The sequence below is a fragment of the Phoca vitulina genome, unplaced genomic scaffold, assembly GCF_004348235.1.
Source record: "Phoca vitulina isolate PV1807 unplaced genomic scaffold, GSC_HSeal_1.0 scaffold21, whole genome shotgun sequence".
NCBI lineage: Eukaryota > Metazoa > Chordata > Mammalia > Carnivora > Phocidae > Phoca > Phoca vitulina.
The window spans coordinates 21,308,925-21,328,400 of NW_022589724.1; the positions used below are offsets into that span (position 1 = coordinate 21,308,925).

General features: G+C 43.3%; 1 protein-coding gene across 4 annotated transcripts in view; it reads left to right on the top strand.

Annotated features, from left to right (window-relative positions):
• Positions 1–19,476, top strand: part of MRRF (mitochondrial ribosome recycling factor) — a 54,234-nt gene that overhangs the window by 13,420 nt on the left and 21,338 nt on the right. For all 4 annotated transcript variants that reach the window (XM_032418271.1, XM_032418269.1, XM_032418270.1 and 1 more), the window contains exons 4-5: positions 2,411–2,529; positions 8,327–8,418. In XM_032418271.1, the coding sequence (XP_032274162.1) occupies positions 2,411–2,529; positions 8,327–8,418 (211 nt within the window). The remainder of the gene's footprint in view (positions 1–2,410; positions 2,530–8,326; positions 8,419–19,476) is intronic.

The following is a 19,476-nucleotide window of genomic DNA, read 5'->3' on the forward strand; positions in this document are numbered from 1 at the left end:
GCAGGCAGGCAGGAAAAATCCAATTGCTGCTAAATTGGCCTTTTGGAAACTGTCATCATCCTAGAGTCAAGCCTGGGACCCCCTCCGAATGTATCTATGGGAGCTTGGGCTGCTCCTACTCACATCTTGGTTGGGATCGTTCCTAAGGAAACTAGAAAATATTTCGTGAGCTTGTTCTTAAGAAAACCAAGTGAAAAATATACAGCTCCATTTATAAACACCAGCAGAAACATACTGAGTTCAGGGAGACGAGATCCTATGTGAAATCAGAAGACCATTCCGTCATTTGTCAACCTTTGGACTGGGGCATTTCTGCCTTTGCTGACAGTAGAGCGTGCCATTCAATCTCTCCCAACTGTTTACTTTAAACTTGCTTATTATTTTAGGTATGAAACTGATAAAGTGCTTTGTCTCCCCTGTGCTTTCTGGCCTGTTAACATTCTGCAGCCGAAACCAGAGAGCAGTTTGAGAGGAGCTCAGGGAGAAATGTGATACTTAAAATTAGCCAGCAAGCTCTACTCTTGTTGAACTTAAAAAGATGATGGGCCTGGAAAGAGGTTGGGAGTGTAATTTGTTAAATGTTAACCTCTGAGAAAATGAGGGGCAGGAATGAGGCTGAGGGAGATTCTCGCTGGGGACAGATTGAGGGAAAAGGATTTGATGCATTATGTCGCTATGGATTTAGGGAACGGGAAACACCACAGTTGCATACTGAAAAGCCCATGTTGCAACTTCTGTGGCACAGGATCTTATGGCAAATCAGGAAGGCTGAGTCAAGATCCATTTTCAAAAGGCCTCCCGTTGGTATTTCCTCTTTGCCTCTTTCTCTTCAAGGTTATGTTTGTGTAACGTTCTCCGTAGAACTTGGGGCCATGAAGAGACTGGGTGAAACTGAACTCAGCCAGTCTTTTCTGTGCCAGATTCTTCCATATCCTCTTTCATTACTATCTGAGCCAGCAGGCGCTTTTCCTTTCACACCTCCGTCCGTCTACCAGCAAGTTCTGTCTCCAAGGTAGTTGATTGCTTTTGATAGTTGTCTAGGTACAGATTTATCCACGTGTTTGTTCTTGCCCTCTTCCATTCATTTGCCCATCTACACACTCATGGATTCACCAAAGCATTATTGAGCACTTAATGCTGGGCTGGTGAATAGGTGCCGTAGATAGAGAAAAGGCATCGTTCCCACCTTTCAAGAGCCTCGAGCCTAATGTGAAGGGATAGACAAGTAAACCAACATGGACAAAACCATATAGCAAAGCAGAGTGGTGAAGACCATGCCTTTAGAGTTAGCCAGACTAGGCTCCATTATTAAGAGCTGTTGTGACCTTGAGCAAGTTACTGTTTGGTCCTCAGTTTTCTCATCTCAAAAAATAGTGGTACTGTTTCATAGTGTTACTGTGATAATGAAAGCAACCAAATTATAGAAAGCATTCAGCACAATGTCTTGCTCATAGGAAATGTTCAGCAAATACTGATTATTATAGAAGAGCGCATAGGGTCCTTGGGAGCTCATAAGGGGTTTGTAATCCGGCCCAGAAGGTCAGTTAAGATTTCTGAGATTGGATACTGTTATAGCTGAGTGTTAAAGAATGAGCCCAAGTTACCTGAACGGAGAAGGACATTCTCAATAGAAAGAAAAATATATATTCAGAGTCCTGAGGCAAGAAGAAGACTGTATTAGAGAAATTGGAAGTAGGTTGGTTTGGTTAAAACTTAGGAAAAAGTCAAGAAATAATTTAACATTTATTGGGCACTTGTATATGCCAGGATACAGTTACAAGTGCTTTCCAGAAACTCTTTCACTGAATCCTCATTAACAACACTATGAGAGAAGTACAATTTTTATGCCCCATTTAGAGTTCAGGAAACAGGTGCCGAAAGGTTGAGGGGATCTGCCCAGGGTCAAAGAATCAGGAGATGGCAGAGTTGGTATTTGAACCCAGATCATTGGTCTTCAGAATCATAGAGACTTTTACCATTATACATCCTGGACTCTTCCAGATTGAAGCCCGTGGTATCAACAACCTCCTTGCTTGGGATGACATTAAACTGGTTGAATACTTCAAATTGGATCTTTGGGCCATAAAAGTACCGCATTATTCTAACAACAGTTTGCTGGGACAACACCCAATTTGTCTAAAAGGACTCCTCCCTACCTTTCTTTTTGTGTCTCAGAATGAGCCATTTATGGTTGGCCACCCTCGTGGATGGTAAGGAAGTCCTCATTCTGTCAACATGTGTGAGCCCTTTCCATCATGTGACACTGCTGCTTCTACAAAAGCCCCTTGAACAGTCTTGCCACGTTGATAAGGGATCCCAGAATATTCGCTGAATCTGAATTAGGTAGGGACTTAGATGTGGGGCTGTTAAAGTCCTTCTGAATTCTAACACCCTGTGACTCTTCTTCTAGGATCCCTTGATCATATCACTGTGGTAACTGCTGATGGGAAGCTTGCTTTAAACCAGATTGGCCAGATCTCTATGAAGTCGCCACAGCTGATTTTGGTGAATATGGCCAGCTTCCCAGAGGTGAGGTGGCTTTGCCAAAAAGGATTCTTCTTCATGGTCTCTTTTGGAGTGGAGGAGGCTGGGTCAAGTCAGGAGGAGGTATTCCCTCCAGCTTGGGAAGAAACAAGAGAGAAGGCACAATAAAGGGAACTTCAGGATTTAAGGAAATGCTCTTTTCCTGTTTCTAAATTCCTTTTCTGTTAAACTCAAACACTAAAAGGCCATGCAAGTAATTTGAATACTGAAACAGGCTCCATCTAAGAAAAACAATAGTGGCGATGCAGTGATTGGCGCTTAGCCAGATGGAAGGGGCTGGAGTAAGCAGGAGAACCTGTGCCCTGTCTGAAGGGAGCAGCCTCTGCCCAGCTCCTGCTGATCGTTGCTAGGCAGAAATGTAGACCTGGTCGTCAGTGTTATCAGATATTAAGGTTTTTATTTCTAGATGAAGCCAGTAACTCAAATTTTTATATAAGACCTTTGTTAAATGTTGATAACTGATTCACTTTTTTTTTTTTTTTTTTTAAAGACCATGAGACAGAACATATTCATGGGCCAGATTTGGCCTATGGGCCTCCAGTTTGTGATCTTTGCATTACCATTTGGAGCAGACCTTCCGGAATTCATATTCCCTTCAAACTGGACTGGTCATTGTAGAATTGCACAGAGCTTCCAAGGTGTAAAATGGGTTGCATTAGATCATTGCAACCTTGAGGCTATGATTTAAGTCTAGTTGAGGAAATAAATGGGCTTTTACTTGTTGGTCCAGTAGGAATTGACCTGGATTGGGAGTCCTGGAGAACCTGGAACCCGGTCCCACCTCTCCTTCCAGCTGACTGTTTGACCTCCATTTTCTAATCTGTTAATATGAGGTGAAGGAATCTGAGGTCCCTTCCTGTTCCGATGGTCTCTTTCAGTAGTTCTATTCCAGAGACCAAAGTAGAACCTGTTGGATTTGACAAACTGGATTAGAAGTATGAGTAAGGGAAAGCCCTTGCTATGAACAAACTGTTTCAAATCAGAGGGCTACTGTAGCTGATGTTCCAGGCACACTTGGGGGGGGGGGGGCTGTTACCACTCCCCCATTCCATTTTCCATACCTCAGCCAGAGTGAACTTTCAAAAATATATATTAGATTATGTGATTATGCTTTAAATTTTTCAGGGGCTTCATGTAATCTTTAAGAAAAAAGTTATTGTGGCCTAGAAGGATTTGCATTATGATGTGGCCCCTGCCTGTCTCTCATCTCTCTAGTCTCATGCCACTGTCGTCCCTGTACACCTCTCTAGGCACATTGGCCTTTCAGTTCCTCAAACACACCACACGCTTTGCATTCTCAGGGCCTTTGCATATGCTCTTCCCTTTGCTTAGAACACTGTTGTGTGGCTAATTGCTACTCATATTTTGGATCACAGCTTAAATGGCACTTCCTCAGGGAAGCCTTCCCTAATGTGCTTAATCTAAATTATTCATCCACACTAACCTCTTTTACATAGCTCAGTTCTTTTTCTTCACTGCACTCATCATTAACAGTTAGGCATTTATTTACATCTTTATTTTCCATCTCACTTCCACTAGATTGTAAGCTTGGAATGTAGGAATCATATCTAACGTTGTGTCCAACACCTATCACAGTGCCTGGCACATGGAAGCACTCAGTCACTTTTCCTCAGGTGCATGAATACTGGTCATTAGATTGATGGAAAGAGGCCACTTTTTCGTGGTGTTACTGAGAAGCAGAGAAATGGACGAAAAGAGAATTGTCAACTCTTTCCCTTTCTGGCTCCCTCTGAGTGGCTGAGGCCTTCTGCCTTGTTCATCTGATCCCATAGGCACCACGGGCCAATTTAGGGAATAGCCTCCTAATTACACAGCTTGAAGATCTCATCAGGCAGACTGCTTTTCAGAGCCAGCCACTTCTGTTATTAAATAGCAAATGGCATTCACAGAAGAAGCACCTGATTGGCCACCAGAGCATCTTATGAGGCAGGAGGAAGTATTAACAGTTTAATTTTTTCTTAGGAAGTTGGAGTATATCTTCATTTTTCAACCAAAGCATCTTTGCCATTTCTCTTAAGTTGAAATGCTGTGAGTTTTGAAAAAAAACCAAAACCTTCATAATCATCTCAGTAGAGAGGTTTTTTACAAGGACAGAGTGAGGAAGTGTGAGTTACATTGTCTTTTGAATTCCTTTATCTCATCTGGTGTATATATTAAACAAATAGCTCTAACTAAACATTTCCTTCCTCCAGTTTAGAAACTGTCCATAGAGTACCCAGGTTCATAGCTTCAAAATGCTGAGCTAATCCCCTCTGTGTTTATGTAATTCCTCTCTGTTTCAGATGCGGTTGGCTTTCTTTCCAGACCTGAGCATTTCTGTGTCGTGCCGTAGTGACATGATGCAGATTTACATGCATAATCTTTTCAAATGCATTGAGGACAGAAAACTGTGTTGCATTTGTTTAACATGTGTCCTGCTTGATAAATGATACACACAGTTGCTGCCTTCCATAAACTTGCCTGCAGCTAGAGTTAATGATGGGAAAGGAAAGAAGGGAGTCAAAACCACAGCTTGATTTGAACAAAGCAAATGAAAAAAAAAGAAAAAATCTACAGGCTCCACTCCTGCTCTTGTGGAAGGAAGAAAGCTAATGTGTATTGAGTGTCTACTATGTTGCCAGGCATTACTTTCTCCTGTTTTGTTCAGTGATCGACGTAGGTCCTTGCTAAGATGAAGCATTATTTATTCCATTTTATAGATGAGGCCCAGAGAAGTTAAATATCTTCCCCAGGTTCACACTGTAAGGATAGAGTCAAGATTTGAACACAGGTCTGTTTGACACTAAAGCCTGTGTTCCTTTCACCATTCCTACAGTAATTCAGCAAATACTTAATTGAGTTTCTGCGAGTTATTAGGCTCTATTTGAGGTGTTGGGAATTCACTGATTAAGACAGCCAGGGTTCCTGCCTTCATAGACCTTGCACGTGAGGGACTCGTTGGGATATAAAGAGAATGGAAGGCCGGTAATTAAAATGGCCCTAGCAAAGTTGACTTGGACCCACATTGTCAAAGTTCTTATTCACCTGTCTACAAAACTTTTATCATCCTTCATCCTTTAACCCAGATTAGCTTAAGAACAGCAATAACAGACATTGCTAATTGATCACAGCACTCTTTCTTGCCTGACCCTAGATGGGGTCGATGAGCTTTCTCCACACAGTACTCTAAGCAGCTACAACCAGTTGGTCAGTGTTGCTGTTTGAGAAAAGCCCATTTGCTGGTCAGCATCCCTTCAGTAAGGGGGTGCAGGCTGAGATGCAAGTGCAGTAGAAATAAGTGCCTTTTTCTCTGAGCCAGGAGTAGTTCAGAAGTCATGTTGGAAAAATAACTGATTCCCTGAATTTCTGTATCCTACCATATCAAATGAAAGTTTACATATTTAGAATATTTTAGAAGAAGTACCTCTTTTAATAGTTTTTTTGCAAATGAAACCTCTCTTGATTCATAATTTTTCTGCATATGAAAGGACAGAACAAGTAAAGTATAATATAAAGTTTTAGGGGGGTTATATACATGAAGTATAAGTAAGGAGTTGAGTTTTTCTAACTGATCTAAGCCAGTTCATTATCTACCTATTCAACGTGTGTTTACTGAGCACTTACCATGTACCTGGCACTGTAATTATACTGGGAAGACGTACATATTGAGGCATAGTTCCTGCCCAGCTTGGAAGCAGCTGTGGGTGTTCCCATGCCTATGGGGGAAGGTTGTATGGAAAGACTGGGGACCAGACGGCCAAAGGCAGTTGGTGGCGGTGGGATGTGACAGCTGAGTTCTCGGTCATTCAGGGAGAAGCTTCAGAAGAGGGGGATTCGGAGACTTGAGATCAGGTCACTTCAAAGTAGAGATTCTCCCTTTATTGCCAGCTTTAGAAATGGAAGAAAATTTCATTTCTTTATCCAGCTCTTTTATTTACCTTGACCGTTCCCTTTATACACCAGACCAATTCCAAATTATTTTTGGCTACTTTATTTATTTATTTATTTATTTTTAAGATTTTATTTTTAAGTAATCTCTGCACCCAACGTGGGGCTCTGATTTACAACTCCAAGATAAGAGTCGCATGCTCCACCAACTGAGCCAGCCAGGCACCCCTATTTTTGGCTATTAAAAAAAAAAATCAAATTCCCCGTGTCTCAATTACTGAATACAGTGAGCTAATAGATCTGGAAGAAAATTCGAAGTAATGTCATTGGATGGAGAGTTGAGGTGCCCGGAGTCTCCTCCTAACTCGGCCAGTAATCGGAAGTATGTGGGCAAGGTCCTCGCTCCCTTGTTCTTGGCTCTCAGGGAAGACCGCATATGTGTGGAGGGTCCCTGTATACATACGGAAGGAACTGTACTTGATTATGTCAGAGATCCCTTCCAGCTCCAGTAGTCTGTGGTTAGAGGTACCATTTTAAGAATTTACTATTTTAAGCAGTGGTTACACTGTTGTATTCTGTGTACAGCCTCCGAAAGGGATGATTCATCTGCATGTGGACTTCCGGTTTGTCTTTTTGACCTTATGGTAACACCTTAAGTCCCTGTAGAGTTAAGGTCATGTTAAGATGAAATGGATAAGCTTTTTAGGTACTCTCAAAAATCAAAACAAAACCTAGAAAAGTAAAATAGGTGTGCAGTCATTAAACCACAAAGTCTAGGGAGGAACTCGAGGTCAAGAATTGGCCCTGTGAATCCAAGTGAAGTAGATTCGCTTTGGTCAAACGTGAAATTCTTTGAAAATGTCAGAGGCCTTTTTTCATGAATTCCACATTGTGATGCCAATGAAAGTAACTTTCTTCCACACTGCTTTATTTTATCCTTTAGGATTTCATAGCAGGTGTAGTTATACTGTTGCTTGAGGTGAGGTGACCCACACCTTGGGAAATCAATGTACCATTGTGCCACCTAGCCCAGTAGAGAGCAAGACTGTATCGGAGAAGAACCTGAAGGATGTCAGGTGGGACAGCAGTGCATCAGCTGAGTGATGACATCAACTCAGCCTTGTTCGGAGGATTTGTGCATTCTTACCTTTATATAATAAGTTTTATGATAAGGCCCCTTGCCTGGGTGTCACTGTGTGCCAGGCACAGAGCCAGGGCATTGTTCATGTTATCTCATTTAATCTTCTGTGAGGTTTAGGTGCCTTGTGGTCTTAGATTACAACATGGAGACTCAGAGAGGTCAGGATTGTTGGCCCGGGTCACATGGTTAGTGGAGCTAGGATTTGGACTGAGCTCTTTCATGCTGCCTTTCCTAGAGCACCTACCAGCAGAGACTCATTGCTCATTCCAAAACGTGAGTGAGGTTGGTGTGAATGTAGATGCGAATGAGTTAAATTTATTTACTCATTCCAAATCGGCACTGGTATATTTTGAGTGTAAGATGTCAACTGGAATTTTTAATGTATAAAATCTTTCATCTGTCTTTACACCAATCTGCACAGACCAGCCCCCCTCCCTTGAGGATTTATTGTGGTTTTGATCTGTGTTGCCTCAAACCATTGAAATCTTTTCAAAGAAGCAGAGCTGTTTTCTTTTTATTTTTTCCTTCTCTTTGCTTTTCTTCCCTCCCGCAGTACACTGGTACTAGGAGTGGACATAGTTTGCTATTCAGCTTGATCAAAGCACTCTACACCAATGTAACTTCCTGATCTTACTGGTAACAGAACTAAATGTTTCCATGTTCTGCCAAGATGGGTTGCCAGTTATCGACAGAGGGCTTGCATCTGGTAATAATTATTTACTAATTCTGTTTACCTTTTGATCTGGTTTTCAGTGTACAGCTGCAGCTATCAAGGCTATAAGAGAAAGTGGAATGAATCTGAATCCAGAAGTGGAAGGGACGCTAATTCGGGTACCCATTCCCAAGTAAGTTTGGTTAAAATTCACATATTTTGGTGGAATAGAGTGGTTGTCCTTGGAAGGAAACCAACACATCAAGATACTGTTAGGCTGGTAGCATACCTTACCTGTACTCTCATTCTGGCAAACTCCAACATCTTTTGAGATCCAGTTTACTGATTCAGAAATATTTACTGAGTGCCTACTATGTACTAGGCGCTGGAGATGCAGCAGTAAACCTGCGAAGTCCTTGTCTGTGCGTGGGTTCTGGTTGGGAAGGTAGGACACGTAAATAGAGTCGTTCCAGATAATGAAATGCTGTGAGGAAAGAAAAGGTGCTGGGACCCAATAGAGCAACTTGATGAGGGTGATGGTGGAGGGATAACTTCAGCCTGGGAAGACTCTTTAAGGAGGTAAGATTTTTGCTGAGCTGAATGGTGAGGAAGAGCCAGCCTCAGGGAAGAGCTTTTCAGGCAGAGTGAACAGCCAGCACAAAGGCCCCAAATCAGAATAGACCTCAACACTTGTCATCTCCAACCCATGCTCCTTGAAGAGTTATTTTTTTACATTAGTCCTTGTTTGTTGAAAAATTTAGGCATTAGAACAGAATATTGTTAATTATATAAATAGAACTTAGAGTTTTGAGTGAGTAAAAATGTATGTTTATTTTTAAATTAGAAAAGAAAAGAAATAACAAGACCTTGGCATGTTTGAGAACGCGAAAGCCAGTGTTTCTGAAACTCAGGGAGGGCGGCAGAGAGAGTGGTAGGAGGGGCTTCTCAGGCTGTGGTAAGGAGTATGTGGGCTTTACTCTAATTGAAATGGGAAACCACTGGAAGAGTTTAAGCAGAGCGATCTGATCAGATGTTGACTTTTTGGGGGTCTCTCTGGCTGTGGACTTAACAAATGGAACATGGGGCGACAGGGTAGACACAAGAATAGTCAGGAGTCAACCGTGATGGCCCAGGTGAGTTAGGAATCTTCGAAGATTCCAAACCTGTGAAGATTCCAGAGCAGGCAGATGTTTCTCCTTCTGTCATCTTGTCGCCTAATTATCTTTAAGTCCCTCTTCCTACACAGTGCCTCACAGACAGCAGATCCCAAATGAACATTGAATTAATTCATTTAGTCATTCAACACATATTTATTAAGCACTAACTACATGCCAGGCACTTTTCCTGGTGGCTGAGCCAAAGCAGTAAACAAAATAAACAACAAAAAGCTGCTGTCCTCCTGGGCTTACCTTCTACTTGAGTAGGCACAGTAAACAGAAAGACAGATAAATACATGATGTAATGTCGTGTGATGATAAGAACTATGAAAAAGAATAAGAGGGGTATGGGGATAGGGAATCGGGGGGTTTTATTGTAGATAGGAAGGTTCAGAAAGGAAGAGGCTTTTTTTTTAAGGACTTACTTATTTTAGAGAGCAAGAGAGAGAGAGCACACATGGGGGCGGGGGCAAAGGGAGAAGGAGAGAGAGAGAATCTCAGGCAGACCCCATGCTGAGCGTGGCGCCCGAAACCTGAAGTGGGGCTTGATCTCATGACCCTGAGATCATGACCTGAGCTGAGATGAAGAGTCAGACGCTTAGCTGACTGACCCAGCCTGGCGCCCCAAAAGGAGGTGACATTTGAGCAGAGACCTAAGTGAAATTAATGAATGAAGCCTCCAAGTAATTAGAGGGGAAATAGGGTCTTTTTATGCTACACATCGTCCTGTATTTCTTTACATATATTACCTCACTTCTCACACAATCCCTGTTTATTGCAGGTATGGAAATTTAGGCTCAGAGAGGTAAAGTAGTATCTCTGAGATCAGTCAGCTTATGCTAAAGCTGGGACCTAAGCCCAGGTTTCATTGATTCTAAAGCCCCATGATGTACCCATGCTAGCAACAAGAATCAATCCCAACACTTAGAGTCCACTAAACTTTTTTCCTGCTTTATGGCCAGAAAGTGGCTGTCTTATTCCATTGTGTTCTCAGTATTCTGTAAGTCAGAATTAACACTATGCTTTGAAATCTGTGAATTTGGAGCAACATAACCTAGTGTTTAAGAACCAAGTAGACCTGAATTCCAAGTCCAGTACCTGTTTGCTTGGTTAGTTCATTAATTTGCTCAGCAAATTTTTACAAATGGATCATGTGTCAGGCTCTGTGCTAGGGGCTGGGGATATATGAACCTAATGTTTGTCTTCATGGAGGTCACAGGCTGTGGCCAGGCCCCTTCTTTATATCATCTACAGCTTATCTGTGGTGTTTACTATTACCTACAGTTTATAGATGAAAACATTAAAATTCAAAGAAATTAAGGGACTTGCCCAAGATCACATGGCCAGTAAGTTGCAGTCAGGATTCGAATCCTCAGTTTTTCTGTTACTAGAGTACATGCTCTTGATCCTGCACTGTCTTTATAGATGGGTAATTCTGGAAAGTGCTAAGTGTGTTCATGGACATCAGATGTAAGACTTGCAACTGGAATGGATAGTAGTCAGCAGATTTGTTTTTTAGTTCTTGTTCTTTTGTTTGTGAAATCTTGGAAAAACCACTTAACCTCCTTGAGCTCAGTTTCCTTGTATACCAGCTGAAGAGATTATTCTCAGTGGCCTGCCGCGTCCCTCTGGAACTTTAAAATTCTGTGGATGCTATGAATTTATGCTGCTAAATGCTCATTGCTGACTTGGATTCTTCTGAGAGTGGCCCGGTTGTGTATCATATTATTCTTTCAAAGATCCAGTTGACATAATGTGCACCTCTGCAGCCCTACAGAGTTAATGATTGCCCTTGTGCATTGTATGTAAGTTTGAAGGATCAGTGAGTTTTACTTAAATTTCCAAAGACTTGGGGATCTGTTACATTGTATTTTACATTATTTTATGTTGGTTAATGGGAGTAATCTAAGAGAAAGTTGACGGACCGAAACCGTCTGCTCCTGCAAACCTCATTTTTTATATACTTACTTCCCTTTGACAAGGTGGTAAGGTCATGAGGCCCCTTACTGAATTATACGTTTGGTAGTTTTCCAGATAAAAAATGAATGATCTGTTCTTCATTATGGAGGCAGTGTCATATGAGAGGATAAAGGTTGATTTAGACATAAAGAAGGACGAAGGTTTTTATTTGGTTTTGGCAGTGACTTCCATATGACCGTGGGCACGTCACCCTAGCAGCCTGCTGCCTTCTAGTTCCTTACTTGTAAAATAAGTGAAATAATACATAATGATAGGTAGAGATTTGGTGGGATTAGTAGAGAAAATAGATTAAGTCGTATGATCTCCTTAGAGGAAAGAAATTATATAAATATAAGATATCGATATTATTTCAGTAAACTTAATTTTCTAGATAACATAATTGTAGTTTAGGAGAAAGGAAGAAGTGCGGAAGGGAACTAATATGTTGAGTACCGACTATGTCTCAGGACCTGGTGGGTGCTTGACCTACGTGGGGAAAGTATCATGGTTAAATTCCTGCCTTGGTACCACGGAAGCATGCAGTTGAGTTCATCCTGTCCTACTTTTTAGCTGGGTGCCAATGGCAGCTGTCCCCACCTCTCTGAGACTCAGGGAGGTCATCTGTAAAATATTCACAGGACCTGCCTTCTGTGGTTTTTGGGAGATTTCAGTGAGATCGTGTACACGAAGATTTTGATGCTTAGCCAGTCCCCAGTGAATGCTAGCAAATGTTCCTCCATTCCCTTTCATAAATAGGCAAGAGCACCGTTCCCTTTTAATGATGAGGAAGCTGAGATCCAGAGAAGAGGGCTGTTGGTTCCGGGTCAGATAGCTGGTAATTGGCAAAGCTATGAAGAGGAAAATAATACGCCAAAGCTTCTATTAGGAGGTTGGGAGGTGTGAGGGAACCAGAAGCATACGTATATTCCGAGCATCGGATTCTGATTATAAAATTTCAAGTTTAGTTCTAGGAAAATTTGCCTTTCCTGATCGATCTTGATTCTTCCTCTGCCTAATGATCAGTCTGCAAGTTTTCTGGCCTTAACTCTGGCTGCCCAGAGCTAAGTTTTATTTGCAGTTGCAGCAGATCATGGCTAGGACCCCGTCCTCGTTACACTCCTCTGATTCTTAGATTCTTATTTAAATGAGTCTACGGAGTATGTGGCTCATACTAGAATCTGCCTCTGATCCTTTTGGGAAAGAGGGAGAAGATGAATCCTAAGTTGGCAACAGGTCAGACTTGGAGCCCTCTTTCACCGCCTCTGGGAATGCAGCCCCATCTGGCTGTGCACAGGTTCTTCTAGTGGCTGTCCTCGGTACAGTGACACTGAGCCTCAGAGGCTGGCTTCTGTCTGTACCCACGGGCAGTGTGTACAGCTTTTGTTTTCTCCTCTGGCCAGTGTTCTTTCATTTAGAGAAGTCAGCTGACTGGATAGATTCTTTGATCATTCCTGTTAATGTTTCAGATTCAGTGAAACCGTTCCTTCTACTTTTTCTTTCCTATCTATGTAATCACATTTGGGGTACTGTTTATTAATCACCTGCTCTGCACGTGTAGTGCCTGAGGGTGCTGTGCTGGATGCCTTATAGTTTCTCCCCGAATTCTCACAACACTCTGATGAGGTCAGGAGACTGTTCTTATGCCTGTTTGACTGGTGAGGTGCCTGAAGCTCATGGAAGTAAACACCCATCATCATAAAGCTGTAAGTGGCAGAAGCAGGATTAGAACTCAAATCTTTTTGGGGCGCCTGGGTGGCTCAGTCGGTTAAGCATCTGCCTTCGGCTCGGGTCATGATCCCAGGGTCCTAGGATCGAGCCCCACATCGGGCTCCCTGCTCGGCAGGAAGCCTGCTTCTCCCTCTCCCACTCCCCCTGCTTGTGTTCCCTCTCTCGCTGTCTCTCTCTCTGTCAAATAAATAAATAAAATCTTTAAAAAAAAAAAAAAAAGAACTCAAATCTTTTTTTACTGCCTTTTTCCCTGTTCTGGTCTCCTGATGGCAGGTCTCTCTGGAATATCACTCTTTCACTGCACTGAGTGAAGTGATTGGGGACCCTGAAAAGTTTTGAGCAGGAGATCTTTTTCATCAGGCCAGATTTCCGCCCTGACCCCATTCACATCTTTATTATGCCCCCAAACAAGCACACAGACCCACGTTCCATTGCTCATCAGTTTACCAAATTTCAGTGAGAAAACCACACAAAGTAGAATGAGGCTGCTTGTTGGAGAGTGCTGACCTCATGTCTGCCTTTGGAGAAACCTGTAAGGAATCATGAATTCACTGAAGAAATAAAAGTACGTGTGATTGACTCACTCCCTGCTGAGGTTGCATTCTTCCTTGATTGTCCCCCTCTGTCGTTATTTTTCATCAATGTCCGCATTGATTTTATTTTAAGTAGAATTAAAGAAAAAATTAAAATACCTCCATCCTGTTCTCCATGGGGAACCACTCTTAGCACCTTGATTTCCTAGACTTTTTTCTATGCAGATTCAAACACGTGTCTCTATCTCCTCCATTTTTCCTGTAATGATAAGGGATTAAATTACATACACTGTTCTGCACTTGTTTTTTAACTTAACAATGTGTCATTACTCTCTGATGAGAATTCCTCCGCACTCTTTTTAAAGGATGCATAGCAGTTGCATTTTACACACAGCATTAACTAGTTCGCAGTTGTTGAATGTGTTGGTTGTTGAAAGTTTTTCTCTTTTACTAACCGTGTCATAAGGCTCTTCAAGGTTTGCTTCCGGTTCTACTGGGAGTAGGAAGTGGTAGGGCGGGGGGACTATAATCTGGAAACAAGGGAACGGGGGAGCCTTAGTATAGCTTAGTACAGCTGTTGCTGCTTGCTTGTCTCAGTGCTCGTTTGCAACAGTGGGCTGCATATTGCTGAGCTTCTTAGCAACGTGGACATTTCAGAGCCAGACAGCCATCTGCAGCGCACGCAGGTGACCCTCCAGGGCTGCTCAGATCCCCAACTGCTTTACTCAGTCTATTGATTTAAATGTTAAATTCATCCCAAAACACCCTCATGGAAACTTCCAGAATAATGTTTGACCAAATATCTGGGTACCCTGTGGCCTAGTTAAATTGACACATAAAATTCGCCATCATAGTTTTATAGACCGTTATAAGGATTTTGGCTTTTGTTTGGAATGAAATGGGAAGTCACCGGAGGGTTTTGAGCTAGGGAGTGACATGATCTGAGTTAGGTTTTGAAAGGCTCATACCGGTTGCTATTTTGAGAATTCTGCCGTAGGAAGGCAAGGATGAAAGCAGGGTCCAGTTAGGAGCTATTGCAGTAACCCAGGCATGATGATGGCCTGGATAGCTTAGTAATGGTGGAGTTGGTAAGAAGTGGTTGAATTCCGGATATGTTTTATAGAAAAAGCTGCCTGGATTTGCTGGCAGGTTGGTTGTGAATTTAGAAAAAGAGGACTCAGAGATGCCTCCAAGGTTTTTGATCTGAGCACCTGGAAGGATGGAAGTGCTACTCACTGACAGGGCAGATTGTGGGAGGGCCAGTTGGGGGTAAGCGAAGGACAGGTTTTGTATGTGTTTATTTTGAGATACTATGAGATCTAAGTGGAAAGGTCAAGTAGGCTGTTTGATCTATAAGCTTAGAGTTCAGAGGACAGGTGTGGGCCAGAGAAATCTGGGCGACGTGAGCCTATAGAGGAGGCTGTGAAATTAGGTGAGATTATTTTATAGAGTAATGTAGGTCATGAAGAGAAGGGATTTGGTGGATATGGCCTTGATGGTCCACTTCAAGATTTATGGGTCAGGGAGGTGAGGAGGAGCCAGCAAAGGAGACTGAGACGAAGCGGCCAGAGAACCCGGAAGACATGGGTCCAGGAAACTGAGCAAAGCGTTTTAAAGAGGAGGGAGTCATTGGCCATGCTGAACATGGCCGGTGAGTCCAGGGAGAGAAGGTGTGAGAATGATCACTGGTTTTAGCAACCTGATTTATCCACCACTTAATCTCTAGGTATAAAGGAAAGCACAAGGGCTTTGGGGTTCAAATCCCTGTTCTGTCACTCTGTGTACGTCAGCTTGGGTCCTATGAGAAGCAGATGCCAGGACAGAATCAGATGTGTAAGAGGTTTATGGGAGGAAATGCCCGTGAAAGAGAATACAGGTCTGCCACCAGTGAAGAAAGGAAGAGTGGGGGATTGGGTGGGAGGAGACCCCCGGCAGTGCACCTCTGAGAAAGTCACCCAGGCTGAAGGGGCGTTCCTGAGCAGATTGCCCGTTAAAGGAGCACCTCTGTCATGTATGGCCAGTGCCTAGCAGTCTGGGGAATGTGCCCACTGCTTAATTATTAGAAGCCTCAGCTTCCTTATCTGTAAAATGGGAATCATTTCTATGGTTGTGAGGAGTAATGGGATATCATATGTGGTACTCTCAGTGTGGGGCTTGGCATGTCATAGGTACCTAATCAATTTTAATTCCTTTATCTTAGAGTATGTGGCACTAATTCTCCTAATAAAAGAGTTCTTGGAAACATTATTTTTCTGATTATTTGGAAGTGAGACCAATGATATGTTACTTCTGTTTAGTGATTGCTCTTTTGGTCCTTAACTCTCTCCCTCTTCCTCACCAACTCCCTCCCCCAACCTCATGTTCATTTTTTTCTATCTTTTCCCCCACTTTTAGGGGTGGGAGGAGTTGCGTCATGATGTAATTATTTTGGAACTTCAGTTGCTCAGGAATACTATAGTTTGATTGTTAATGAGCATTCATTTTGTTCTCTGAATGTGAATTATGGCAAATAAGACCTCCTAGAAGGTATATCCTGAATAAGAAAATCTGAGGACCAGTCCTGGCTGTGGTGTGAGATTTGCTTTGTGTTTCTGGTGAGCAGAGGGACCTTGGCTCTTCTTAACACCCCCAGCCCACTGAGCTGCTTGGCAAGGTCTCCCAACAGTCGGACAGTTGCCATCGTCAGCTCCCACTTTTCCTTCGGGCATCATCGGGGATGATAGACCTTATGCCCAGGTAGGCTCCTTCCCTCAGACTTCATTCTGAGGTGACAGCATGGAGGAGAATTCTGCTTAGGCTCAGACCATGGTGTTTCACCAGATTCCAGTAAAAAGCCCTGCGTTACAGTTCTCCTAGCCCAAATCCCCTTTCCCAAGTACTTTTCCCCCACTATATCCTGACATATGGTTTCTCATGAACGATGACCAGGTTTCTTCCAGGGAGAGCAAGCCAGGTAAGGCAAGGTAGGATGGTCCCCAGGCTGAGTTCACCAGGGGCGGGGAGCCACGGTGCAGCCAGGGAAAGGCAGCATGGAAAGCTGGGGGAGCCAAGGTTACCGTCAGAAAAACCGTGAAAAGGAAACCAATGAAGAGAGTTATGTGACCTTACACTGGTTATTTCAGTTCTCTGAGTCTCAGTATCCTCATCTGTAGAATGGGATAATAGCCACATTTACTTTGGGGCAGATGTACTGGGGGACACTCCTGAGACGGATAAAGGGGAGGGTGAGCAGGAGTAGAGGGGAGAGCCTTTGGACCGTGACACAGGCCTGACACCCGTGAAGAGAGGAAAGTCAGGCAGTGAGGGTGAATGTTAGTTTTTAAGTGGTCGCCGTCAAAGTAGCTGGTGTCACAGAGCATTCCTGTGACCTTCCCTGCGTAGTGATTGCACACTGTCGCAGGGAGCAGTGTCAGCACTGCCGATCCCCAGGTGAGGAAACGGGCGTGCCTCCTGTCCTGACGCTTTCCGTCCAGGAGACGAGCACTGTTCAGTGACAAAAACCAGAGAGGCATAGGACCTTCTTCAGCAGCTTTACTGAGATACAAGTCACCCACTTCAACAATTCAGTGGTTTTTGGCGTATTCAGAGAGTTGTGCCACCATCACCACAATCAATTTTAGGACATTTTTCATCACCCCAAAAAGAAACTCTGTACCCGCTAGCGGTCACTCCCAGCTTTATCGTCTAACCACCCTGCCCCACTTGGGATTGCTGTAGGCAACCACTAATCTGCTTTCTGTCTCCGTGGATTTCCCTGTTCGGAGCATTTCATAGAAATGGAATCACACATTATGTGGTCTTTTGTGACTGGCTTTTTTCCCTTAGCATAATGTTTTCACGCTCATCCATGCTCTAGTACGTGTAAGTACTTCATTCTTTTTATCGCCAAATAATATTCCATTGTAGGGGCATATACCACGTTTTATTTATCCATTCGTAAGTTGATGAACATTTGAGTTGTTTCCACTTTTTGGCTGTTAGGAATAATGCTGCTGCTATGAATGTCATTGCACACACTTTTGTATAAACAGATTTTCAGTTCTCTTGGGTACATACGTAAGAGTGGAGTTGCTGGGTCATATGACAGCTCTTTTTAACTTTTTGAGGATCTGCCAAACTTTTCCACAGGGGCTGCACATTTTACACTCCCACCAGTAATGTATAGGGGTTCCAGTTTCTCCATCTCCTTGCCAACACTTGTTTTAGTTCATTGTTGTTATTACCACCATTCTAGTGGGTAAGATGTGGTATCTCATTATAGTTTTTTTTTTTTTTTAAAGATTTTATTTATTTATTTGACAGAGAGAGACATAGCGAGAGAGGGAACACAAGCAGGGGGAGTGGGAGAGGGAGAAGCAGGCTTCCCCGCGGTGCAGGGAGCCCGATGCGGGGCTCGATCCCAGGACCCCGGGATCACGACCTGAGCCGAAGGCAGACGCTTAACGACTGAGCCACCCAGGCGCCCTATCTCATTATAGTTTTGATTTGTATTTCCCTCATGATTGCTGATGCTAAGCATCTTTTCATGTGTTTGTTTGGCATTTATATATCTTCAGAACAATGTCTATTGAAGTTCTTTACCCATTTTTTAATTGAGTTGTTCTTTTGTTAAATTCTAAGGGTTCTTTATATATTCTGGATACTAGACTTCTAGATATATAATGTTCATCTCTTAATTGTAAAAATGGTACACATTTATTGCAAAAACTCAAATCCTATAGAAAAATAAAAAGTTTTTACTGTTCCCCAAATATGCTTCCATGAAATAACTTGATGAGTTTGGTGTATATCCTTCCAAATTGTAAAAGATGCATATACAAACCTATATGTGTATATATATTTAAGTTTACATAAATGGGATTGAATATCTGCTTTTTTTTTTTTAAACCGTGCCTTGTGTACATATCTTCATGGTGATCTCATTGTTTTGGCCACTGCAGAGAAATACCCTTTTGAAGTGGGTATAATACCGATAAGGAAACTGGGGCATGAGGAAGTTTAATTTGTTCAAGGTCACAGATTAGTCAGCAGAGGAGTCATTATTCAGATCGAAGCTGTCTGCTTCTAGAACCCATGTTCTTGCCACAATGTCATGTTGTTCGTCGGGCTGCCGACCGGGAGCCCGTCTTCCAGCTCTGTGGCCTCCTCGTCTAGCTGCTGTAGGGCCTTGTGAACCTTTACCTGAATAGTGGGTCTGATGTGTGCATTCCAGGAAACACCCTTTTCTTATACAACCCACACACAAGCAGACCTTCAGCAGTCCCGAAAGGGAAAAATAGAGAAGAAGGCCTAGGGACTTTATTTGGGCTGGGGCAGCCGCACACTGCATTTGAGCAACTGCAGTCGCTTTTCCAGCCCTTTCCTTCTCACCACCTGCTTGCCACCGCTACTTGCTCAGGGCCACTCGTTCTGCTGGCTGGGTTCCAGTCCCTTGTTTCTTCCTGCCTTCCAGGCCCGCGAGGGCCTCCGTGCACTGTTAGGGTGCCTGCCTCCTCCTCTACGGCGTGGCTTCCCACCCAGCCTGCAGCTTTTCAGGCGCGCCTCCTGCTAGTTCAGGATCCACATGTGTGAAACGAGGGCTCCCTCCCAGCACAGGTTCTGGCTGAAACACGTAAGAAAGTGCAATCAGGAATCAAGAGTGGAGCATGGACAGAGGAGAAGGTGCCACCAACACCTGTGCGAAAGCTGCATCCCAGAGGACAGGCTCCTCTCCTCCCTGTCCTCCCCGCTTTGTGTCCTGCACCTGTCTACAGAATGCGGCAGCTGACTGCTACAGGTCAGATCACTTTTCCATTGCAGTCCTCTGTAGATTCCCTTTCTCCTTTCTCCCCACTGCACTTGGACTTGTAGGGGAGCTGGAGGGGTAGTAATGAA